This window comes from Phascolarctos cinereus, unplaced genomic scaffold (genome assembly GCF_003287225.1).
Source record: "Phascolarctos cinereus isolate Bilbo 61053 unplaced genomic scaffold, phaCin_HiC Scaffold_726;HRSCAF=1367, whole genome shotgun sequence".
Taxonomy (NCBI): domain Eukaryota; kingdom Metazoa; phylum Chordata; class Mammalia; order Diprotodontia; family Phascolarctidae; genus Phascolarctos; species Phascolarctos cinereus.
The window spans coordinates 316,895,956-316,923,169 of record NW_027556098.1 but is presented as its reverse complement, the minus strand read 5'-3'; the positions used below and the strand labels follow the sequence as shown (position 1 = coordinate 316,923,169).

General features: G+C 42.2%; 1 protein-coding gene across 2 annotated transcripts in view; it reads right to left on the bottom strand.

Moving 5' to 3' along the window:
- Positions 1-8,025: 8,025 nt before the first annotated feature.
- The window catches only part of MOGAT2 (monoacylglycerol O-acyltransferase 2), a 36,516-nt gene continuing 17,327 nt past the window's right edge, over positions 8,026-27,214 (bottom strand). For both annotated transcript variants that reach the window (XM_078156922.1, XM_020989538.2), the window contains exons 3-6: positions 20,504-20,708; positions 16,648-16,822; positions 15,825-16,024; positions 8,026-11,252 (exon numbers count right to left, since the gene is read on the bottom strand). In XM_078156922.1, the coding sequence (XP_078013048.1) occupies positions 11,098-11,252; positions 15,825-16,024; positions 16,648-16,822; positions 20,504-20,708 (735 nt within the window). In that variant the 3' untranslated portion in view covers positions 8,026-11,097. The remainder of the gene's footprint in view (positions 11,253-15,824; positions 16,025-16,647; positions 16,823-20,503; positions 20,709-27,214) is intronic.

Below are 27,214 nucleotides of genomic sequence, written 5' to 3'. Positions count from 1 at the left end.
GAAAATTTTTGGCTCCCCCCTTATACCAGAGAAGTCTGAATTATTATTGTATTGAAAGGTAAAATATGTTGATATTATACAATACTATACAAATATTTTATGCATTTCTGAGTTTCTCAACTTTTTTTGTGTTATCTGCTGGCCTTTGCATGTTGTCTTTGGCTTCCACAAAAATCCCCCAAAATGTAAATTTAATTTTTTATGCCAAACCATGATATATTAAAACCACGAAAGGGAAAGTCACAACGCAGAAGAGATAACTGTAAATGGCCCAGTTAAAGGCATGGCTGACATGTTGGATCAGAGATACATAATTGTTGACAAGAAAGGCAGCTAGATACCACAGGATGGACCTCTGCATAAACACCATGGGCAAACCATGACTGGCAAACTTATAGTACAGGGGTTTCGGTTCCCAAATCGGTATCAGTCCAAGCAGAAGCGAGAAGCAGCAGAGAATAGGCAACAGGTCCACATCTCACAGAGACTACTAAAACAAGCCAAATGACAATGGAGTGAATAAAGAAATCTAATATAGTGTAGCTTTAGGGGTATCAAGTCCTTTGGCAGCATCCATGATCTTCAGGAATCTAGCAAGCATCTCCTATGCATTGTCCAAACATCTGTGCACGGATCAGAGCATCCTCCATCATCTCTAGGTTCCAGGTTACTTATGGAGATTCTCTAGGTATTGCTGCTAAAGCCTGCTATTGATAAGACTTAGTATAACTTAGTAAAACGTGACAAAATTTAATCAGATTGTTAATCAGATTGGCCTTCCAGTAACTAGTTCACGTGGTAAATACTGGTTCAGAATTTATGGATCTAATTCTATTAACAACAGATGTATTAGAAGAATGTCAAGTTAGGAACCCATGATTCACCTGAAATTTCTCTTTTAAGGATATATTTTATCTTCATATCATCCTGAGAGAATGAGATACTTCAAGGACCTGATCTTATACATGAATATATATATATATATATATATATATATATATATATACACATATATATATATATACACACATATATATATATGTATATATATATACACACATATATATATGTATATATATATATATATATATATATATATATATATATATATATACACACATATATATATATATGAACTATCAGCAAGCAGATGGTGAGCCTAAAAACTCATTGACTTAGTTGCTTGGAATATGGAATTGACCAAAAAATTCAGATTAAAAATAGTAAGATCTGGGGCAGCTAGGTGGCACAGTGGATGGAGCACTAGCCTTGGAGTCAGGAGGACCTGAGCTCAAATCGGTCTCAGACACTTGACACTTACTAGCTGTGTGACCCTGGGCAAGTCACTTAACTCTGATTGCCTCACCAAAAAAAAAAAAAGTAAGATCTGGGCAGCTAGGTGGAGCAGTGGATAGCACACTGGCCCTGGAGTCAGGAGGACCCGAGTTCAAATGTGACCTCAGACATATAACATTCATTAGCTGTGTGATTTTGGGCAAATCACTTAACTCCAATTGCCTCACCCCCCAAAAAAAACCAGTAAGATCTTTCACACTTGCATTCCATTGTAGTAACTCAGATGATTTAGTATTATTCTATTAATGAATAGATTTAATACTGCAGCAATAAAAGCTTCTACTGTTCACTGACCCAGGGCTAGGATATTATTATTATGTTTCTCATGTTGCAATAACAGTCAACGATGAGCACATATAAGGACATCCTGTTTATTCTTAATTTACAAATTAAGAATGATCACATGCTGGAGTTTCATACACACACAGTGAATACATGATTGTTCAGTCACGTGCAACACTTTGTGATCCCATTTGGGGTTTTCTCAGTAAACATACTGCAGAGATTTGCCATTTCCTTCCCCAGCTCATTTTACAAATGAGGAACTGAGGCAAACAGAGTTAAGTGGTCAGGCTGATGGTAAGTATCTGAGGTCACATTGGAACTCAGGGAAATGAGTCTTCCTGACTCCAGGCCTGGTGCTGTATTCATTGCACCACCTAGCTGCTAACTATGATTGTTCACTCAAAACCCCAGAAAAATGTTGCCCACAGTAAACCTCCAATCTGTGTTACCTATTGATCCCTGAGGTAAAAATGAGTTGTAAAATGCTAAACTAATGAAGTCTGAGAAACTAGGACCACTGCTGTTTGATGCAGAGGAAGGATAGGCGGGATAGTGCAGTCTAAAATTCTAAAGGAAAATCAGCCATTTTTAGAAAGTCGTGTGTGCAGGTAGCCCCTGGCTTATGAAAGCCCTGTAAATTTGAAAGGGCAGTGAGGGCAGAGGGACTTAGAAGTTTGCAACTAATAAAGAATGCACTTTATCTGAGATTATTTGGCCATCCCTTAGGAATAAGGATGTTGCTGAGATAGAAATTCTAGGAATCTTAGAAGGAGTGAAAAGGAGAGTAGAGCAGGCTAGTCTGAAGTTCATCCTTTATTTTGGGAGAGTGGATTTCAAAGAGTGCAGAGAAAGGATAGGTAGGATATTGGACCCTATGCCCAAGATGGCGCTGCATTCCATTTGTGCCTCCTTTCCTTTGGCTCAGGGCCTTATGAGAGAGTAAAAGGCAGATAGATGGCATTTTCCCCTTCTGGGGCACCCACGCAATAGGGCAGAGGTCACCAGAACAATTTTAGTGGCAATAGCAGTTGAGGCACAGACATGAAAAAAGAAAGAGTCCCCTGAAGAGAGAGAGAGAGAGAGAGAGAGAGAGAGAGAGAGAGAGAGAGAGAGAGAGAGAGAGTGTGTGCTCGCACTGGAAAGTCCTTTCCTTCTCCCCATCCCCAACTAATCTAGATTAGAGCTAAAATTAAAGAGCTAAAATAAGTTATCCCTAATCTAGATTAGAAGTAAAAAAAAAATTCAGCAATCTGAAGTAGGGATGGTATTAAAGCACTGTGGTACTTAGGTCCTTCATTGAGAAAAAGGGAATGCAAACTACCCCATATAACCACTGGCACTTCAATGTGGCAAGGCAATCCTTTTACACCTTTGTAATTGATTCACAATGCCACTCACCACTACACCTTTTACAAACCCTTCCATCCCTCTACAAATCTACCATGGCTTCCCCTCCCCCACCCTCTGAGCTGAGAACTTTGCCTCATATTTCACTGAGAAAATTGAGGTCATTTTCCAAGAGCTCCCTCTTCTCTCCTCACCTCACCTCAGTCTGATGACACCTGACATAATTTCCTCCTTCATAGTTTCACGTGAAAAGATGGTCCTATTCTTTGCTATGCAAACCCCTTTCTCTATACGCACAAATGATCTCATTCCATCCCGTCTTGTGCAGCACATTGCTTTCTTTATCATCCCTGCTTTCTTATTAATCTTGAATCTCTTCCTGTCTATTGGCTATTTCCCTGCTGCCTACAAACACATCCATATATCCTGCAAACGGAAAAACAAACAAAATCAGAAGAAAAACCCTCACTTGATCCATCTACCTCTCCTTTGCCTCCCCGATCATCTTCTATTTCTTGTCTCTTTCTTGGCCAGACTTCTTGAGAAGGTTGTCTAAAATCCATGCCTCCAGTTCCTTTCATCTTACTCCCTTGACTTTGTAGTCTGGCTCCCGACCTCAGCATAAGCAAGAGTGCACTTGTTCAACAGTGTTCACCATCTGGATCTCTGAAGAAGAAAAGTGAGCATGACACATTTTCAAGTTTAACCTGCACCATTAACATTTTCTCTATTACTTTCTTAAATCTAGACAATCAACACAAACAATAAATCAAACTCTGTTTTGTTGATTTCCAAGATGCTTACACTGAAATGTTCCATCGTATCCTTACTTTAAAGTTATCAATAATCTCTTAATTGTTAAACCTAATGATTTCTTCTTAATACTAATCCATTTTTAAGAGCTCAAAAAGGATTTTCCCCTCTTTTTTAGTTTATTTTTTAAAAAAAATATTCCCCCCCATTATGTGTAAAGATAATTTTTAGCATTCATTTTTACAAGATTTTAAGTTCAAAATTTTTCTCCCTCTCTCCCTCCCCTCTCCCCTTCCTAAAATGGTAAGCAATTTGATATAGGTTATATATGTGCAATTATGTAAAACATATCTCCATATTAGTCACAGTAATATAAATCCTTCTTGACAGCCTTTGATACTGTTGATTACCTTCTCCTTAACACTTTTGTCACTCTAGGTTTTCATGACTCTGCTCTCTCCTGATTCTCTTCTCTGACCACTCCTCAATCCCCTTTGCTATACTTTATTTAGGTCATACCCACTAACCAAGAGTGTCCCTCAGGGTTCTCTCCTGGGTCCTCTTCTTTTCTCCCTCTACACTGCTTCACTTGGTGGTCTCTTCAGCTCCCATGGATTCAATATTATCTCCAGGTGGCTTTCAGATCTGTTCATCTAGCCCTGATCTCTCCTGACTTCCAGTCTCACATCTTCAGCTTTCCATTGGACATCTCAAACTGGGTGTATTATAGATATTTTAAACTCAACATGTCCCAAAATGAACTCATTACCTTTCCTCTAACACTCTCCTCTTCCTAACTTGCCTGTTAATGTCAATGGCACTCCCAACTTGCACATTGCACAGGACTAAAACCTAGGTGTCATCCTCAAATCCTGACTTTCCCTACCACTCCCTCATATCTAATCTGCTGACAAATGCTGTCACAGATACCTTTGCAGCATCTCTCATATTTGCCCCCTTCCCTCCTCTGTCACTGTTACCACCCTGGTGCAGGGCCCCGTACCTAGACTACTGAAACAGCAGGCTGGTTGGTCACCTTGCCTCAGGTCTCTTCTTTCTCCAGCCCATCCTCCACTCAGCTATCAAAGTGATCTCCCTAAAGTCAAAGTCTAACCATGTAAACACCTATTCAATAAATCTAGTGGCTCACTATTACCTCTTTGATCAAATACAAAATTCTCTGGTTTTTTAAGCCCTTCATTATGCATTATGCAGCCTTTCAGAAAGCCCTTGGCCCCTTCCTACCTTTCGAGTTGCCTTAAACCTTACTGTCATTCTGTGACTGACACTAGCCTCCTTGCTGCTCCTCTAATAAGACATTCCATCTTCTGATCCAATGCATTTTTTTTTGCTTTTTTGGTGAGGCAATAAGGGTTAAGTGACTTGCACAGGGTCACACAGCTACTAAGTGTCAAGTGTCTGGTCTGAGATCAGATTCAAACTCAGGTCCTCCTGACTCCAGGGCCCATGCTCTGTCTACTGCGCCACCTAGATGCCCCTTCAATGAATTTTCACTGGCCAACCCCAGAACTGGAATTCTTTTCTTCCTCCTCTCCTTCTCCTAGCTTCCCTCACTTCCTTCAAACCTCAGCTTATATCCCCCGTTTCGCAAGAAGCCTCTGAAGTCCCCCTAATGCCTGTGCCTCCCTCTTTAATTAACTCTAAGCTCTCCTGTAGATATCTTGTTTGTATGGAGTTGTTCTCATTGATTTGACTTGGCAGACAGTCCTAGACAGTGACCCACAGTTTAAGAAGTGCTGAAATGGTCATGAGTGGGAAAAGTTTAAGAAGCCCTGTCTAGAGCAATGAATCCGGGGAAACCACAAGGGCAGTAACAGGCAGGGACTGGCAAAGGTTGCCAGCTCCTAGAGCCTCAACCAAGATGTCCCCAGCTGGCCAGCATGTTAGATAAACCAGTGGTGCCCAGCGGTGTATATCTTCCCCACCCTGGTGGCCCTGCTTGTATCAGTGCTGGGTCTATATTTCTGAGTTGGGATTGGGAAGGTATTTTCCCCGTGGGAACAATGTTATAGATTGTGTAGTTGAAATAGTAATTACAGCAACCTTTGAGGACCCTTTGCAAAATTAGTGGTTCTCTAATTGTCAAGTTTAGGATCATAGAATTTCAGAGCAAAAATAAGTAAAATGGCAGAGCTGAAAGAGATTTTCTAGTATAGAATGTCAGAGCTGGAACTTAGAACTGAGAATGTCAGGTCTAGAAGTGACCTTATGGTATAGGATGTTATAGATGGAAGGGCCTTTAGCACTCAAAATGTCAGAGATAGGGGAGCCAGAAACTCAGCAGGGAGAGATCTCTTTCAGCTCATCCAACCTATATCATACAGGCATTCCCTCTTCAATACCTCCACAAGTGCTCATGCAGCCCATTGTTAAGAGACCTCCAATGAGAGGGAATCTGTTGCAGAATATAGAGTGTCAGAATGGGGTGGGAGGGGAGGACCTTTCAATATATATATATTTTCAGACAAGAGCTGTGATTTCATTGGTAGAGAAAACTTCTGGTGAGCAAATGTCTTTAGGGAAGGAGTTTAGGTACAGGAGACAGAATCATTGAGGCCATGGAAGTATGGAAGTTTCAGAAGTGTGTCAGCTAATAGTGAAAGATTCAGTTAGACTCAATGGTGCATGTGTAGAAGGATAATGCGTTCAGTTTTTGGACCATATTTTAGGAAGGGCCCTGATGAGTATGTCCAGAGGAGGTGAACGAGGACAGTGAATGGACTAGATACCAGATCACGGGGTGATTGGTTAAATAAAATAACAATTATTAAGCATATGGAGCCTCAAGGGAAAGAATTAGATTATGCCTTTATGGAGCTTATAATATAAAAGTAGAAGAACAAGAAAGAAACGTAGATAGCTACAGCATATATAATAAGAAGGAAGTTGGGATGTTTAACGTGGAGGAGAGAATGAATATTTATTAAGCACTTACTCTGTTCTAGGCCCTGTGCCAAATGCTGGGATATAAAGATTTTTCACAAAACCTGATTCTGTCTTCAAGGACCTTACATTTAATGGGAAAGACAATGCATAGAAGGGAGAGATGACCAGGGAAGAGAGTTTTGTTCTGGAGTGATGGGAAGGGGGATGGGTAGGAAGGAAGATCAGGCAGGTACTGGTATGGCTGCGTGGGGTTTGAGGCTGAAAAGTTGTCTGATGCTTACCGCCAGACAGTAGGTTTTTCACAGGATAAATAGGCTAGTTTGTACAAACTCAGTCACCAATCAGCTAGCTTGGGCTTTAGGTCAAGAACTCCAAAGATGAATAAGCCTGGATTCAGGAAGACCCAAGTATGGAGGACCAGGTTTCAGGTCTAGTGTGGAGGGTGCTAATCCAAGTAGGAAGGAGCAGGTCAGTGAAGGTAAGCAGAAGGTGAAATGTCTGGATGGCTGGATAAACTGTGAAGATAAAGACTTAGAGGGGACATGATTGTCATTTTCTGGTTTCTAATTAGTCCTATAAAGGCTAGGTCAGATAGCTGGTCGCCTATGAGAGAGGGAGAGGGTAGGGGAGTGAGGGGAGTGGGAGGAGGTTGGAATGAACGCCATCCATTGGAGGACAGTTGAACTGCTGAGAACAGATTAGAGAGGAGATACACAGATAGTTATGACACCACTATATGTATTGTCTTCCCAGTTAGAATGTAAGCTACTTGAAGACAGGAACTAGCTCTCTCTCTCTTTTTTTAATGTTCATGCCCCCATTACTTAGCACAATCCTGGTCCAGAATAAGTGCTTAATGAATGATTTTTCTATTCATTCATGCGTTCTGATCTCCAAATCCTGAGTTCATGTAATATTATGTCATAACTATGTGTGTTTTTATTTTACCTAGCCCTCTGCCAGAGGGGAGCTGAACTAGGAAGAGCATCCGAGCACAGTAGAAGTAGACCTGCAGGGGACAAGATACTAATGCCTGACCATGCCTGCTAGGTGCCCCTGGGTCAGCTATCACCAAATGTGGTGATAGGCTCTCTCTCTCAGATACTGGGCTTCGCCAAGGACAAGATGAACCTGCTGTTGAATGGGCCAAGGATGCACATGGCAACATTGAGCCATTTCTGATTATGTAGCCCTCCTGCCCCTCCCCGACCACACCCAGGCTCTCAGGCTGCTCAGCCTCTAAGGATACGCAGCATCACAGAAGCCATCAGATTTTGTGTCCAGACATCCTCAGTGACCCACAGCCTGAGGCTGGGGCAACCCAGCAATGACTATAGGTAGAAGCTTTTTACATATTTAGCACATAGTGAACCGGTATCAACAAATTAATTTATTGGCCCAGGTGAGTTCAAACAAAACAATGGAGGTAAAATGTCAAAGTCTGCTAAACCTAGTGGTTTCATGTTTCTCCAGGGTGGGTTGATGGGAGGTGCCATTAATTTCTATGGGACTGAAGCAAATTGTATCTGTTTCTACTAACTTGTAAGTAAAATTTCATATTTTGACTCTCTTTCCCTCATGATCTCACTCCATCTGTCTACGGATCCCTTGGGAGGGAGCTGTGGACCTCAAGTTAAGAATCCTATCTAGTCTAAGCCTTTCGCTTGATAGATGAGGAAATTGAGGCCCAGAGAAGGGAAGAGTCCATGGTCGTACAGGTAGTAAATTCATGGAATTTGTATTCTATCCATCCTCAAAGTCTTTTCAGGGGGAGGACAGTTTCTTGTACTCTTGTGTGGCAATGGGGACTAGAAATGTTCACATTCTGCAGTTTGAAGAGAGAGAAAGGAAGGTGATTGGGCTTTGGAGGTCTCATCTCAACTTGACATCCACCACTGGAAGTTTTCTGCAGCTTCCCTTCCCACCCCCCTAGTCTAGGTCTGGGTGCTCAATTTTCTCTTTTGCCCTACCTCTGACAGGGAAGAAAAGATTCCTGGATCTCAAGTTCAAGGAGAAATGCCTGGGGCAATGCAGGAACATAGAACTAGACGGAATATTAGAGGCTACTGAGCCCATTCCATTCCTTTCACAATGAGGAAACTAAGGCCAAGAGAGGTCACACAACTATTAAGTGTCTGAGGCAGGATTTGAACACGGGTCTTCTTGATTCCAAGTCCAATACCCAATATTGCCTTTCAAAGGCATCAAAGTAAAAACATTATGGGAACCCATGATTTACATTGCTGAGTGATAATTAGGCCAGGCAACCGGGACTTTGCCTCAAGGCAGCAAAATTTTGAAGGAACAAATATGCAGATCACTTCATCACACACACATCACGTGAAGTGCCGGGGGAATGAATCAATTGCTAGAATTAAAGTTACTGGGAGAAGTTCCAACAATCTCGGACATGCAGATGATACCACTCAGATGGCAGAAAGTGAAGAGGAATTAAGAAGCTTCTTCATGAGGGTGAAAGAGGAGAGTGTAAAAGCTGGCTTGAGGATTAACATCAAAAAAAAAAACCAAACTAAGATCTTGGCAACTGGTCCCATCCCTTCCTGGCAAATAGAGGGAGAAGAAGTGGAATCAGTGCTGAATTTTATATTCTTGGGCTCAAAGATCACTGTAGATGGTGAGTGCAGCCATGAAATGAAAAGATGAAAGCTGTGGCAAATCTGGACAGCATACTAAAAAGCAGAGATGTCACTTTGCCAACAAAAGTCTGCATGGTCAAAGCTGGAGTTTTTCCGGCAACAACGTATGGCTGTAAGAGTTGGACTATAAGGAAAGCTTGGTGCCGCAGAATCGATGCTTTTGAACTGTGGTGCTGGAGAAGACTTTCGAGAGTCCCTTGGACAGCAAGGAGATCAAATCATTCTATACTGAAAGAAATTAATTCAGGCTGTTTACTGGGAAGTCAAATATTGAAGCTGAAGCTTAAACACTTTGGCCACATAATGAGAAGACAGGACTCATTGGAAAAGACCTTGATGTTGGGAAAGATTGAAGGCAAAAGGAAAAGGGGATGGCAGAAGATGAGATGGATAGGTAGTGTCATGGAAGAAATGAAAATGAGCTTGGGCAGACTTCAAGAGATAGCATATGATAGAAGGGCCTTGTGTGCTATGGTCCATGGGATTACAAAGAGTTAGACACAATTGAACAACAACAACTTTCAGCCCCTAGATACCTAGAGGTAGAGTCGCTAGTGGTAGTGTGGAAAAGGCCGTATAGTACAGAACTCATCTTTCATCATTCAATGCAAGTTAGCAAAGTAATCCTCCTTCTGTAGTAATGAAACTGAGAGTGTGGCTCATACACCTGACTCAACTCTATAATTAGTAATTAAATCCTTTATTCCATTCCCATTCAAACAATGATTTTTAAAACAAAATTTTTATTGATTTTTTTTTTGTCTTCACATTGTCTGAATTTTCCCCGGAATCCTTCTCTGCCTTCCTACCTCCCAGAGAGCCATCCCATATAACAAAAGATTTCTTTAAAAAGAAAATGAAGATGAGAAAAAAATAGAAAAAATTGCCAATAGATGCAATATTCCAGACCCATGCTCCACCACTGCCCTGTCCTGCAATGGAGTGGGGGAGGGGTCTTCACAGAGCTCTTTGGATTGGTTTATGATTGTTCTTTCTATTTGCATTGTTGTAGTTACTGTGAATATTGTTTTCTTGGGTCTGCTTGCTTCACTCTGCATCAGTTCATGTAGATCTTTCCATGCTTCTCTGTATTCACGACACATATAATTTATTACAGCATAGGAATATTCCATTACATTCATGGACCATAGTTTGTTTAGCCGTTCCCCAGTAGATGGGCAGCTACTTCATTTTTAGTTCTTTGCTAACAAAAAAGTGCTGCTATCAATACTTTGGTGTATCTGGTGCCTTTCTTTTTATCAATGCCCTCCTCAGGATATATGACTAGCAGCAGAATTTCTAGAACCAAGGGCATGAACGTTTTAGCCCTTTGTTTGAATGATTTCAGATTGCTTTCCAAAATAGTTGTACTAATCTGTAGCTTCCCCAACAACACATTCATGTGCTTACCTTTCCATGACCCCTCAATTGAAGCTTTCTTAATTACTTTTTATATTTTTTCATATCATGAATTATGGAGCAGCTAAGTAGGTCAATGCACACAGTGTTGCCTTTGGAGTCAAGAAGACCTTAGTTTGAATCCTGTTTCTGACACTTACTAGCTGCGTGACCTTGGGAAAGTCACTTCGTGTTTCTGGGCCTCCATTTCCTCATGTGTAAAATAAGGGGTTGGACTCTCTATCCTCTAAATCTAGGATCCTCTAAGTATGAATAAGATGGATATGAATTGTTTCTTCTGCTGCTATAGGCACCACAGTTGCTAATCAGGGCTTCGTTGTCTTGTGATGTCATCCGAGGATGGGGCATAGGGGGAGCATGGGAGGTGGTGGGCTCATCGGAACTCCAGGTGCTGCTCTGGGGGTACGTCGTATTTGACCTTGTGGGCTTCAAAGAGGTTGCATAGTTCTGTCATGTAACGCTGGTGCAGACAGTCCACCTCCTCTTGGGATGGGTTCATATTTTGCTCCACCTTGATGGGTTTCCCCACTGGGAGATACAAAGCAGAGGGAGGGGGTGAGAGGACATATGTACTTCCCCCACCCAACAAGCAGAGATCCAGTGAATGGGCAAATTGGGACTAAACTGACAGTCACACCAACAATCATATGCGCACCCTAGGCCAATAATACACAAGGTCTCAGTTTCTCTGCCTGCCAAATGGGATTCATCCAGTGACATGTTGTGTTTGAAGCATTTCTAAGTGCCATGGATGCTCAGGCTCTCAAGGTTAGGGCTACTGGATGCTTAAGGATTGAAATGGGCATTGGTAATAGAGAGAAGGGACAGCTAGGTGGCGCCACAGTGCACAGAGCACTGGGTCTGGAGTCAGAATGACTCATCCTCCTGAGTTCAAATCCAGCCTGAGACACTTACTGGGTGACCCTAGGCAAGTCACTTAACCCTGTTTGCCTTAGTTCCTCATTTGTCAAATGAAATGGAGAAGTAAATGGCAAACCACTCCAGTATCTTTGCTGAGAAAATCCCAAAAGGGGTCACAGAGACTTAATAACAATAAGAAAGAGAAGGTCCAGAGGAGAGAGTTCACCCCTGTTACTATTTAACCCAATAGCTGCAGAGTCAGTGAAGCAATCTTCCTGCTGAAATGAAGGCCACGTATCATAACATCACATATTTTAAAAATGGAAGGGACCTTCAGAGGCCAGTGAGTCCAAGGCCCTTATTTTACAGACAAGGAAACTGAGACCCAGAGAGGCTAAGTAACTTGCCCAGGGTCAAACATATCTGAGGCAATATTAGAATCTGTCTTCCTGCTTCCAAGTCCAGTACCCTGTCCACTGCTCCTCCCTGGCTCAAGCCACCGGCTCTTATAGGTAAGGTTCTGGGCCTCATCTTGCCAGGGCACAGGCCACCATGCAACTTCTCACACCTTCTTCCCCTGTGTGGGTCCTTCCCTCCCTCCCTTTTCTAGTTCCCCTAGATATATTTGTCTTTCTCCATCAGAATGTAAACTCCTTGAGGGTAAGGGCTGTCTTGTTTGCTTGTATTTCTATCCTCAATGATTAGTATAGTGCGTAGTAAGCGATTAAGAAATGCTCTCTGTCTCTGCCTTTTTCTCTCTTTCCATGTCTCTCCATCTCCCTATCCCTATCTAAAGTTTGCAAAGTGCTTTATAAATGTTATATCTTTTTGTCCTCACAACAACCTTGGAAGGTCGATGCTATTATACCCATTTTGCATAAGAAGATAATTGAGTAAGAAGGTTGTCACTAGCCCAGGGTCATACGGCTATGTTTTTGAGGTCATATTTGAACTCAGGTCTTCCTGATTTCAGGTCCGGTACTTTATTGACCTCTATTGCCTGTGTGCCACCTAACTCCTCTCTCTCTCTCTCTCTCTCTTTCTTTCTCTCTCTCTCTTTCTGTCCTTCTTCTCTTGGCATAATAATAATAGCTAGAATTTCTATAACACTTTAACGTTTGCAAAGTGAAAACACTTTGTTACATATCTTTATCCTCACAGCAGCCCTGGAAAGTAGATGCTACTGTCATATCCATTTTGCATATGAGGATAATTGAGATAGACAGAGGTCATCACTTACCCAGGGTCACACAGCTATTAAATTCTAAAACCAAATTTGAACTCAAATCTTCCTGACTCTAGGTCTAGAATTCTATCCACTTTATCCCTAGGTGTCACCTAATTCCATGTCCCCCTCTCTGCATGAGGTTAGTAGTGCAAAGATTATTATGCCCACTTCACAGATAAGGAAATTGAGGCTCAGTGATATTGACTGACTCTCCCAAGGTCTATCTAGTAAATGCTGAAGCCAAAATTATTAATAATGGCAACAACAATAATGATGATAATAGTCTGGTAGATTCTACTAAGCTGGAAAGACTTTGAATATAGGTCTACTGCTAAGGACCAGCCTAGGGAAATGGGGAGGGCCTTATCACTAGGGGATCAAGATTTTCAGCCACAACAACTCATTAAACAAATAGTCTACCAAAGTACAGAAGAGCCATAATCTTTATGTGTGCAGAGAGGCCCCACATGGATATTTTTGAGGTATTAAAGTATAATGATAAAAATAATCATTGTAATGATAATAAACTACGCTATAATTTAATATAGTAATACCTCCCTTTCCAGAAATCAGTTATCTAGCATCATCAGAAAACAGCCAAGAACCAAGCATGAAACAAATACAACCTCTGAACAGCCAAAACAACTGTCATAAAGTCCACACATCGAAGTCCATGTCCTTTCCTCAGCAGACAAGGCTTCAGCCATCTCTCAGTGCCAATTAACTCTTAATTTGCACATAATGATGACAAATCTTGAAGAGCATCAGAGTGCTGTGGTAGCACTGGAGGTTCAAGGACTTGGGTGACAATCCTAGCTTTCTGATTTTGTAATTACTGCTGGAACCTTATTTGACTTAACTATGAAAAAAAGATTGGAGTAATTGATCTCAAAGGTCCCTTCCAGTTCTATTGCTGATTTTCTGTACTTCTAAATCCTACATCCTGCTATCTCATCCTGGAATTTCCCTTGAATCTGGGGCCTACCCATAACTCTGGAACATGCTACCATCCTTGTTCACCCTGGGATATCCCTCTTCAAAGCTTGCCCCTCTGCTCCCACCGCTGAATGCCTCCTGGAAGCTCCATTTTGTGAAGGGGCCACGAGGGCCTTCCTTCATTCCCCTCCTTTTCTTGGTTCTTGACTTTCTAGACTCCAAAAGTGCCTTCAAACTCTTCTGTCCCACTCATGCTTTTAGCTCCCTTTTGTGAGTTGTTGGGTAGGAAGTTTTTCTTGACATTAAATTTAAATTTGTTTTTCTGCAACTTTTAGGGCCAAGGAGAAAAGATCTTATCCTTTTTTTTTTTTTGGCAAGGCAATCAGGGTTAAGTGACTTGCCCAGGATCACACCTCTAGTAAGTATCAAGAGTCTGAGGCTAGATTTGAATTCAGGTCCTCCTGACCCCAGGGCTAGCACTCTATCCACTGTGCCACCTAGCTGCCCCGATCTTATCCTTTTCCCACAGAATAGATCTTGATCCTTGAAGCCAGCAATCTTTTCTTCTCCTGGCTATACATCCTCAATTCCTTCAACCAGTTTTTACATGATCTCATCTTCCAGCCTCTCACTATTTTTTCTTATCCTCTTCTGGATGCATTTCATTTTTTTGAGCCTCCTTAAAATGTAGCCCCAGAACTGGATAAAATATTCCAGAAGTGTCTAATCAGAGCAAAGTTCAGTGAGATTATCATCTCCCTTGTTGTAGACACTAAGCCTCTAAACCTGAGTTCAAATTCAGCCTCAGGGGGCAGCTAGGTGGCACAGTGGATAGAGCACCAGCCCTGAAGTCAGGAAGACCTGAGTTCAAATTCACCTCAGACCAAACACTTAACACTTACTAGCTGTGTGACCCTGGGCAAATCACTTAACTCCAATTGCCTAAAAACAGAAACAAAACAAATTCAGCCTCAGACACTTACTAGCTGTGTGACCCTGGGCAGTTCACTTCCATACTGTCTGCCTCAGTTTCCTCATCTGCAAAATGGGGATAATAACAGTTCCTAGTTCCCTGAGAGGATCAAATGAGTTAATATTTGTAAAGTGTTTATGCGTGGCTCACAGTAGGTGCTATATTCATGCTAGTAATTATTATTATTATTAATAATAACAAGAGCTCACATTTGAATGTATTCTATTATGATCCTATAACAATAACTGACATTAGCTCTTTAAGGTTTACAAAGTGCTTTCTTGTGGAAGAAGAAGATAAGTCCTACCCTGGGGCAGAAGTAGGGATACTGAGGGAAGTACTTAGGAAAAAACACATGACAAAATGGAAAGCCTGTAGTCAGTGGTCCAGGTCTGAACCCTGGTTCTGCCACCTACGGCCTATGTGATCTGGGAAAAGTCACTTTGCCTTTCTAGGCCCCAGTTTCCTCATCTGTAAAATGAAGGGATTGGACTGGATGATTTCTAAGGTCTCTCAGCTGTAAATCGATGACACTGTAAGTCTAACTTGCAGATACCTGTTTTCAAGCCATAAAAGAAGAGAGGATTAACAACCAAGCCATCCCAAAGTACAGTGGGCTGCCTTGGGGGTAGTGAGCTGCCCATAACTGGAGATGTGCAAATGGAATCTGGATGTCCATTTGGTGGGGACCCGTGCTTTGGGCTGGATGACCTTGAGGCTCCTTCTAACTTAGATATTCCACAAGTCCTTGTTTGTTGGCGCCTGACTCCAACCCAAACAGATGAAAAGAGCACTCCCATTTTGCTGCCTGCTGCCTAGGTGAATTTGGAAAGGGTTGCTTTTTGCTCTCTGGGCATCAGTTTTCTCATCAGCAAAATGAAAATGTTGGACTAAATTTCCTGCCAGATTTAAGTTCTATGATCTCAGCACAGAATTTCTTTGTCTTTTGGCTTCCATGGAAGGTGATTTTAGAGACCAGCAGGGGAACGTGGCTGTACATGGGGGCTATGGTGGGACATAGGCAAGAATGGAGCCTGAAGAGTGGGACACTCGGGGCCCATCCCATGCCAGTCCCACATTCCTTGGCATCCTAGTAACTTACCCACAGTAGTGATCTGATGCCGGTACGGGAGCAGGCCAAAGTTGTACTGGAAGATCCCTCGACCGTGGAAGAGTGGGAGGGAGATGCCCATGATCTTCTGCAGTTTCTCCTGGATCCAGCGTAGCCAGGACCCCTGGGGATTGTCAATTTGGTCAAAGAGTTCATTCTCCCCAAAGGAGAATATCGGCACCAGAGCTGCCCTAGAGAGACGGAGAAGAGATGAGGCAGAGGTGGGAAGAGGAGAACATCGGCACCAGAGCCGCCCTAGAGAGACGGAGAGGGGACGAGGCAGAGGTGGGACGAGGAGAACACCGGCACCACAGCCACCCTAGAGGCAGAGGTGGGACGAGGAGAACATCGGCACCAGAGCCGCCCTAGAGAGACGGAGAGGAGATGAGGCAGAGGTGAGACAATGCCTGGGGCACTCAGATGCAAGGCAGACAGGGGTCCTGGGTTCAGCCCCAAGGCTCCTTCTCAGGAGCTCTGGTCAACAGCCATTGAAGGGTGCTGAGGAAAGCTGAGGCCACAATCCCTGATAACATCTTTACAGGGCAAGACTCAGCCCTTAATCTGCCAAGTTCCCCTCAGGTACCCACAACATCACAGAATCTCAGAGTTAGGAGATGCTTTAAAGACCACTTAGTCCTGAGCAGGAATCAGTGCTAGGCACTGGGGACCAAAAAAAATTAAGAAGGAAGGGATAGCCGTATTGTCACAGGACTGAAAGTCTCCTCATTAAAATGTAAGTTATCTTGGCATCTCAGCACCCAAATATAAGACATATTGGCCTTAGAGTGACTAAAAAACCAAGAACGGGCCTTACCCGTGAAGCAAAGCAAGTTTAATAAATCCTTTCCGGTTCCTCAGTAGTAGTGTGTAGCTTCCAGGACGAGCATCCAGGGCCTCCTGGGACCCTCCCACAATGACCACCAGCAAGTTTCCACCTCTCTTCTTGCTCAGCAGGTATGAGACACACTCCTTCTCTGATGTGACTAGACCTGATGGAGGTGGGGGTTCGGGAACAGAGAGGGAGACACAGACACCAGGTCTTGCATGATGGTGATACCCACATGAGAATGTCTCATGATACCCAATGAGAATTTGGCCCTCCTTGTCCCCTTGAGGGAGGTGCAAATCAGGAAGGGACACAGTATCCTTGGGGTCCCAGGTCAGTCGTTATATGGGAAGGCAACTGAAAGGGAGAGTTTATGGTGTGTTCCAGAACAAATATTATAATACATCTTCATGCTCCAAAGGTCATCAAGGTGTAGTGGAAACAATAACAGACTTGGAGTCAAGAAGCCTGGGTTCGAATCCCAGCTCTGAAACTTACTAGCTTGGTAGCTATGGGTAAACCATTTTCTTTCTCTCAGACTTAGTTTCCTTTTCTGTAAAGAGGGACACTTGCATGACTTTCTTTACAGGGATGTTCTTTACAATGCATTGAATACCTTAAGTGGTTATAGAAATATGAGTTATTCATATCATCAGTCTTTCTCATGTCCCCTCTAGATAGACCCCTTATTCTAGCAAAGAATAGTTGTCTTCTGTTCCTGCTGACCTATTCCATGGTTTATGCCTTTGCATTTGCTATTCTTCTCATCTAGAAAACTCTCCTTGCCCTCCTCAGTGATCTACCTTATTTACCCACTGCCAAACTTCCCTCCCTGAGGAAGCTGACTGGTATTGTACCACCTCCCCCCAAATAATTCATTCTTTCACTCAGGGCATGTCCCAGTGCTTACATACTCAATTTGCATCTTGTCCATGTCAAACTGTCAATACGCATTCTGGAAAAAAGTTTCCTCTTTGTCATTTCTTTGTTTGTGACACCACACTGGGCATCCCAGGGAGAGGACCATATCTGCCCAGACTTGGAGCTCCCCAAAGGCGGAGACCACATCTCTCCCACCACAGCTGGGACTTCGTGTGTGGGATCTCTATCACTCATTATAAGATCAAAAGGATTTAGGGTTAGAAGGAACTTCAGATATCATCTAGTTCAATCGACTTATTTACAGATGAAGAAACTGAGTCCCAGAGACAGATAGAAACTCTTAGAGTTACACAGCTAGTAAGGGGACCAGAATGATTCAAACCCGAGTCTGGTACTTCTGCTACACAACACAGATTGGGAGAAAGGACCATGTCTCTCTTCTATGAAAGTGGAAATTCTTCAAAGGCTACATTCTCTTTCTTCCATATAAATCTTTAAAACAGCTTAGCGCAATGGAAACACCATTGAATTTGGAGTCAGAAGAGCTGGGTCAGAAGAATCCCTGCTTTGCTACTCGATATCTGTGTAACCCCAACTGAACCAAAGCCCTTCTCTCGGCCTTAGTTTTCTCATCTGCAAACTGGGAAGGTAAAACAGATGAGGAGCTTCTATCTTTAAGGTCTATGATCTCTGAAAGTCATTCTAGCTTTGTCTTAGGTCCTTTTCTCTTCTCCTATACTGTTTCACTTGGTTATTTCATCAGCTCTCATGGATTCAATTATCATCTCTATGCAGATAATTTTCAGATCTACTTATCTATCCCTAGCCTCTTTCATCATGTCTGGATTTGAATCTCCAACTCCCTGTTGGACATCTCAGACTGGATGTCCCATAGACATTTTAAACTCAGCTTGTCCAAAATTGAACTCATTATCTTTCCCCCCAAATCCTCCTCTCTTCCTAACTTCGCTACAGCTGGCAAGGGCCCCACCATCTTCCCAGTCCTGGGGTGGGGAACCTGCAGCCTTGTCACCTTCTAGATCCTCAAGTGTGGCCCTTTGACTGAATCCAAACTTCACAGAGCTGTGGCCTTCTGGATCCTCAAGTGCAGCTCTTTGACTGAACAGTTTAACAGAACAAATATGAAGTTTGGATGAAGTCAAAGGGCTGCACTTGAGGATCTAGAGGGCCACATGTGGCCTCGAGGTTGCAGGTTCCACACCCCTGTCCTAGTTATCTAGGCTGGAAACCTAGGCATCAGCCCTGACCCCTCACTCTCCCTCCTACACACCCTTAAGCAATCCATTGCATGTCCTGCCACTCTCACTTTGTATCCTCTCTAGTAGATGTCCCCTTCCCTCCCCTGAATGTGACCCCACCTTGGTGTAGGCCCTCATCACCTCGTTACTGGATTATTGCAGTAACCTGCTGGCTGCTCTCCCTGTTTCAAGTCTCTCCCCAATTCAACCCATCTTCTGCTCCTCTGTCAGTGATCTTCCTAAAGTACAGGACTGCCCATATCACTCTCCCTACTCAACATATTCCAGTGACCCCCTATTACCTCCAGCACCAAATGGAAAACTCTGTTTGGTTTCCAAAGTCCTTTGCAAGCTGGTACTTGTCTACCATTAGCCTCTACAGAAGCTAGGTTCCTTGCTGTTCTTTGCACAAGACACTCCATATCCTGACCCCAGGCATTTTCACTGGCTGTCCCACATGCCTAGAATGTATCTTTTCCTTTTTTTTTTCTTTTATTAATTTATTTTGCTTTATCAACAATCGCTTCCATAAACTTTTGAGTTTTAAATTTTTCTCCCGCTCCCTACTTTCTTCCCCAAGACGGGCACGCAACTTGATATAGGCTATACATATAGAATGTATCCTTTCTTTTCTTTTTTTTTTTTTGCAGATAACATCTGTTTGTTCTATTAATCATACAAAACTATTGACCAGTGGTAGTACTTTAATTTACAAATGGCCATTAACAAGGTGTTTAACTTGGGTTTACACTTAGCATGCTATACAGTGAAGAATGTTATATTATGTTTTTCTTTAAGTAACTTTCTCAATAATGTGACACTAAAATAATTTTACATGATAGATGCAGAAACATGAAATCATTTTTCTAAATAAATACTTTAGGAAGAACAGAATGTATCCTTTCTTGACTCAGCCTCCTGGCTTCCCTGAGTTCCTTCCAGGCTCAGTTAAAATCCCACTATCTGCTTAGTGTAAGTGCCTTCTAGGGGTGTGCTGGAGACAAATCATACTGGTACCTGAAAGCTAGGCAAATATTTATGAGCACACATCTGGGCCCACCTTCCCTTAGAAATTACTTCCAAGTTATCCTGTATATATCTGGTTCGTACAAAATTGTCTGCTTCTTGTCTCCCCCATTAGATTGTAAGCTCCTTGAGGGTAAGGACTGTTTTGGCCCTTTTTTGTATCCCAAGCACTTAGCACCATTCCTGGAATGTAGAAAATGCTTAACAAATGAAGTCTCTAATAGTTTCACAGATTTAGAGCTGGAAATTACTTCAGAGATCAACTAGTCCAAACCCTTTATTTTACAGAGGAAACTGAGTTAAATGACTTCCCTAAGGAAATATAGTTAGTAAATGGCTGAGTTAGGACTTGAACCTGGGTCCCCTCATTCCATGCTATGATCCAGTGATCAGTATTTCTGACTCTGGCAGTTTAGGTTCAGCATCTCCCAACACTTATTACTGAACACTTACTACTCCCCTTCCCCCTCCCCCACCCAAATCTAATCAAAATCTCCCTCACTGCATATCAGAGGCCATTGCCTCAGCAGAGGGATAAGTACTATTGGCTGGTCTCTTTTAATGAGTCTTTCTATCTTTGTGAACCAGGTTCCACCATTGTGCAGAAATATTCTCCTTCGCAAATCAGGTATGGGTGGGGATTGGCAATGGGGAAATGGGTAGGGGAAGAAACATACCTCCACTCATGATATAATCCCTGAAGATGGGAATTCGGAACCACAAAGTCAGCATCATCAGATGGGAGCGGATCCCAGGAAACGCAGAAGAAAAACCAGTGCCTTCAGTACAGAAGTTGGTGAAGGCTCCGGCAGCCAGAACGCCATGCGGGTGGAAGCCAGCAATATAGTTCTGGCTCGGGTCCAACTCTGCTGTCTTGATGAGCTAGGGAGACACCAACCATTGGAGCAATAAGCACCTTCTCCATCTCAATGGCTTTAGAAACCTCTTGTTATAGAATCTCCCAGGACTGGTTAGTGAATCTTGCCTTAAGGAAACCTGACATATATAAAAATTTGAACTTGGAAAACATCTGTGAAGAGATGATTATCTATAAAATGAGTACCATGCCCAGTTTGGCATCCTTTTGTACATTTATATTTTCATTACGGCTCTACTCAGTTGCTAGTGGTGTAGACGAGACCTTGGGTTCTTGAAGACAATTCTGTTTACTTGTCTTCCATCCATCTTATTTCAGTTCAGTTCAGGAAGCTTTTATCAGACACCTGATATGTGTGGGGTTCTGTGCTGGGTCCTGGGGATACAAAGATAGAAATCAATACAATTCCTGCCTTCAAGGAGCTTACCCACTTCTACGGGGAGGGATACAACATTTAAGTAGATGGACACAATCTGAATTTAAGGAGGGAGAGAGAAGCAACAACTAGGGGAATCAGGGAAACCTTCACGTGAGAGGTAGCATGTTAGCTGAGCCATGAAGGAAGCGAGGTATTCCAAGAAGCAGGGCTAGGGAGTGAGAGCATTCTAGACACGCAGGACAGCCTATGAAAAGGGATGAAGATGGGAGATGGAATGCTAGACTGGGGAACAAGAAGTGGGCCAGTTCAGTTAGAATGCAGAATGTGTGAAAGACAGTAATGATAAGACAGAAAGATAGGTTGGACATTGTGCGATGATCAACTATGATAGACTTAGCTCTTCTCAGCAACGCAATGATACAGGGCAATTCCAAAAGACTTGTGATGGAAAATGCTAACTACATCCAGAGAAAGAACTATGGAGTCTGAATGCAGAGTGGAACATATTATTTTCACCTTTTTTTTTTGGTTCGTTTTTTCTTTCTTGTGGTTTTTCCCTTTTGTTCTGATTTTTCTTTCACATCATGACTAATGTGGAAATATGTTTCCATGATTGCACATGTATAGCCTATATCAGGTTGCTTGCTATCTTGGGGAGGGTGGAGGGGAGGGAGGAAAGGAGGGAGAACATTTGGAACTTAAAATCTTACAAAAACGAATGTTGAAAACTATCTTTACGTGTAATTGGGAAAAAAAATACTATTATTAAAAAAAGAGATAGGTTAGAGGCAGAAAGAATGTGAAGGGCTTTCAATGCCAAGCTGAGGACTTTGTGGCTTTTCTTTTAGGAAATAGGGAGCAAGTGAAGATTTTTAACTAGGGGGAGAGACATTGTTAGACCCATGGTTTCAACATATCACTGTGGTAGCTGTGTGGAGAACAGCGTTGCTCAAACATCAATGCCTTTCCTGACTCCTCCAACGGCTGGTGCCCTTTTGTATTTATATCATATCCATTTATTCTATATATGATTATTATATATGGATATGTTGTCTTTCCCAATGGAATATAAGCACCCTGAGGGGAAGGATTGTTTTATTTTTGTCTTCGTGTCACCAGTGCTAGGTACAATGCTTGACACATAACAGATACTTAATATATTCTCCTGACTCATTTCATTTATTGATAAATTTGAGAAGGGAGAGATTAAAAACAGAGAGAACACTTGGAAGGCTAGTGAGATAGTCCAGGTGAGAAGTAAAGAGGCCTGGAATCAGGATGGTACACGTGTGAATGGAGAGGAAAGAGGAATTGCGAGAGACACTGTGGAGGAGATTCAGTAGGTTGGGACATTTCGGTGAATACTGGTCATGAGGGGTGAGGAAGAATTAAAGAGGAATAAGAGATTGGAAACTGGTGTGAACTGAAGGAGACGGGTGCTCTCCTAGGAAGTTTGGCAGAGGGGGGAAGAGAAAAGATAAAGAATTCTATTTTGATTAGAAGTATAGATTGAAATAAGCATGAAGTATGGGTTTTTGTTGTTGATGATATAAAATTGTTACAAAGGAGGGTTTCTATTTGAGGGAGATGTGGGGTTAGGAAATAAAAAAGCATCAATAATAATTTTTAATGTGCAAATAAGAAAGCAAAAAGAGTAGCAGAAGGAACACAAATGGGGCAATTTTGCAATTAACTTATCAAAGTTAATATATACTTATTTAAAAAACAAAACTGTCCATAATGGAAGGCCATAGTCTATTCTACAATGCTCTTTCTTATTTTTCTTCGTATATTGAAATGTTTGCAGTTTTTGATGATTAAAGTCACAATATAATATTTTGATTTTGAACGTGTTAAGTCAATTGTGCTTGCAGACTCTAAGCAGTGATGGGCTCCTCCAAACGAGGAAGGATTTGAGAAGTTTCCCGGTGACAGTCTGTACCTGCCACCCAGGGCCAGCCTAGCTGAGCTCATCACTGGAAAGCTGACCGTATGGTGAGAAAGATTTTGGCCACTGTGATCCATGAAAAAAATAAAAAGACAGCACTGTCTGGGCAGACAGGGCTAATGAAGATGGAGTTTTTGGTGATCTCTAATCAGAAATTTAGATATTGATCGTATAAGTGTTAGTCTTTCAATGTTAGTTTTAGTGTTAGTTTTTCAATGACCAACGAGTTGTCATATTACTGGAAGAACATTCTTTTTTACATTTATATATTTTTTAATTTTGGCTTCATTTCTGATCTCTGTCCCATTCCCCCACTACCCTACAAACTTGACCCCATCCAACCTCCCAGGGAACCTTGTAAAAAGATTAAAAGAAAGAGGAAAAAATAGCAAAATTTGTCAACCAACTGCTTATGTCCAACAGGATATACAATATTCCATTCCAAACAGAACTGCAGATGGGACCAAACTCTCTTACCTCCTACACTGTTATGCCTAAAAGGGTTGGTTTCCCACCCCCAAAGAGTCAGAAGAGGGCTTAGACTCCCCCAGGAGGGAGAACTAGGAGAAACTGGTGGAAATTGAAGAGAGGTCGATTTTTGATCCATATAACGAAAAGCTGTCCAAATGTTGAACAGGTTGCCCTGGAAGGCAGCAAGTTCCCTTCCATTGGAGGCCAATCAATCAATAAACATTTATTAAGTGCTTGTCTGGGTCAGACACTGTGCTAAGATCTGGGGATGCAAAGATAACAGTGAACAGTCCCTAGCCTCAAGGAGCTTACATTCTATCAGGAGGGACCATATGTACCAAGAGGTATAGACACCACAGATACTGAGTGATTTTGAAGGGGAATGTCTTCAACTAGAAGCTGGATGGCCACTTGCTGGGGGACATCTTGGAGGGGAATTCTGTTCCAGTAGGAGGTGGGCTGGATGCCTTTTGAGTTGAAGCCCTTTCTAACTCACATTCTAGGATTCTAAGAATAACACCATATCATACACCTTTTCATATTACTGTGTATTGTATCTGTCAGGTAACAAGCATTTGTTAAGTGTCTTCTATGTGCCAGACATTGTGCCAAGCATTGGAGATTCAAAGAAAGACACAAAACAGTCTCTGCTCTCAAGAGGTTGACAGCCTAATAGGGAAGATAATATGTAAATATCAAGGTATATATAGGATATCTACACAGAACAGATGGAAGGCAATCTTCGAGGAGAAGGCAGTATGAGCTAGGGGGATTGGGAAAGGCTGCTTGAAGAAGGTAGGATTTCAGCTGAGTCTGGAAGGAAACCAGGGAAGCTAAGAGGTGAAGAGGGAGAACTTTCTAGGTGTGGAGGACAGTTCAGGAGAAGGCAGAGAGATCATATCACTTCTCTAGAGCTGGAAGGAACCTCAGGATCATCCAATCCTCTTACTTTACAAATGAGGAAACTGAGGCCCAGGTAGCTTAAGTGACTTGTCCAATGTCACACAAGTACTTATATCAGATGAGGCAATATATGTAAAATCCTTTACCAGCCTTCAAACACTATGCACATTATATTCCAGCTATCTGTGATTTCAGGAGGATGGGTCTTCTCTCCCCATATGCAGACTGTAGCTGCCTATGCCTTAATGTAGGGCCTGGAAACTAGCAGGGACTTACTAAAAGTTCGTTGACCTAAATGGAATTAATAGTTGGGTCTTCATTGGCTACTGTGACAAAACAATAACAATCCCTCTCCCCAAACCCCACAAAATGGTGCCCCTGCTAGCCCCTCCTCTGGGGATGAGCCCCTCTGGTCCTTGGATGGCCCAAGTACATCCATCCTCAAGCTTGGACTTTAAACTTTGCCAGCTTGGTAAATACAGAGTCACAGAATTTCAGAGCCAGACTGTATTTTAATGGATATAAACCAGTGAATGAGCATTTATTACATGCCTACTATGTACCCAGCACTGTGCTACCTGCCCTGAAGGAGCTTACACTCTATCTCTACTCCAACATGTGCCAGAGGTGGTTGATCATCTATCCTCTCCTTGAAAACCTCCAAGGAGAGGGAAATCACTTTCTCCTGAGACAGCCCATTTTTGTATGTCTCCTTTTCTCCTACTAGACATTGGTTTCCATGAGATAGAGTGAAGGCCAGTCACAAAATGGAGTTGGTTTGGTGTGGGAATCAAGAGAGTCAATCAGAATCTATCTCATGAACACCAGCTCCATCTTGTGCTGCCATGTGTATTCTCCATCTTCTTGTTTTTCTGCAAATCATCCATTGGAAAATAGATTGTATAAGCCGTCTATTGTTTCATGAATGCAGGTGGATGCAATTAATCCACATTCCTTAATTCTGGGAAAAGAAAGATCTTGAAACTTACTTGCCACCTGTCTAACTTGACCAAGATTCACTCTTCCCCCATCTCAACTTGGAAAGCCTCTAATCTTTCTTCCAATTAGAAATCAGGTTACCTAACTTTGTATCCTAGTTTGTGTCCTACTAATGGTTTCCTTTTAATTAACTGATATTATTTGATTAATTGTTTTTAATACATAAAAATCCATCTCACTCTGTATTCAGGGTCTTTGGACTGACTGGAGAGTTCATTGACCCATTTAATATGCTTGTTTTGCTAATAAATCATACACCTCAGATTGTGTTTCCTCAGTTTTTATTAATAATCCACCTTATTTAAGATCATGGGATCATTGGTCTAGAGCAGGAAGGAACCCCACAGACAATATAGTCCAACTTCATTTTACAGATGAAGAAACTGAGTCACAGGAAGGTTAGTTAACTTGCCCAAGGTAACCTGCCATCATCAGGGGCAGGATTTGACTTGGGATCCTCTGACTCAGTGGAGTCCCAAGGGAAGGTAATGGAGGTAGCCTGCCTTGGGTTCAGGCAATTAGGGGTTGTATTGAGGACAGCACCTCCAACAAAAGATGAGAGTGTATGGACAAAGAACCACCTTCTCAGCAGGAATGAACTGCCAAGTTTGGGGAAAGGGCAGCCCTGGGCAGCGGGGCATGGCGGAAGATGTTAAGATGGGCATCAGCACACGGAAGAAGATGTAATGATGGGCATCGTTACATGGAAGAAGATATGATGATAGGCAGCTCCCTGTAGCTTCCAAGGACCTTCTTTGTTGAGGGAAGAAACCCAGGGGCATCACATTAATCTAGTTTAAAAGTATCAACCCATTATTTTTTCTCCTTTTTTGTACTGTAATATTTATTTTATTTTTAATTTTTTTTATTGACATGACTATAATGTTTAACAAAAGGAAATTTTCATTGTGTTTATTTTCTGGACATTATTGTTTCATTTCATGGTTATTAATGAAAATAATTTTATCACATAGACATGGAGGTGTTAAAAAAATGGCCTGCTCTGTGTGTCAGATACACTAAATACACCTCTGCTCTGATTCCAGAACCTGTATTCTTTCTTCCAGGTATGTCTACTCCCTACATTTCTTGGATATTAGACCTTTATCAGAGAAATTTACTGCAAAGGGCTCCCCCCCACCCAGTTAACTTTCTCTTCTAATTCCCGTTGCATTGTTTTTATTTGTGCAAAAACTTTAATGTCATGTATCAAAACTGTTAACTTCATCTCCTGTGATCATCTTTATCCTTTGTTAGGTCCAGAACCCTTCCCTTATCTATACCTATGAAAAGTCTCTCTTTCCATTCTCCTTTAATTGGTTTATGAGATAACCTCTTACATCTTGGCCATGCATCCATTTGGAGCTTACTGTATGTCAAGTGAGATAACATGTGGAAAGTACTTTGCACACCTTGAAGCACTATGTAAATGCTAGCTATTAGGATGATTGATGTCTATGCTGATGTCTATTTTGCAGAAATAGAAACTAAAAACCAGAATAAGGAGGTGATTTGCCCTAAATCATAGTTAGTAACTATAAGAGTGAAGATTTGAACCCAAGACTCCTGACTCCAAGTCCCATGCTCCTCCCACGAAACCAGGGTTCCTTTAAGCATACATGGAGTGCTCATCCCTGAGATGGGTCCCAGGCTATATAGATAAACACAGGCTCAAGCTGGAATCCCTAAAGGACCCTGAGAGAAGTTCAGGGGCCCAACCCTTGCCCTTTCCTATGAGGACAGTTTTATGGACTGTGGCCATGGCTCCATAGAAATAACGCAGGGCTAGAAGGACCTTAGGGATCATTTAG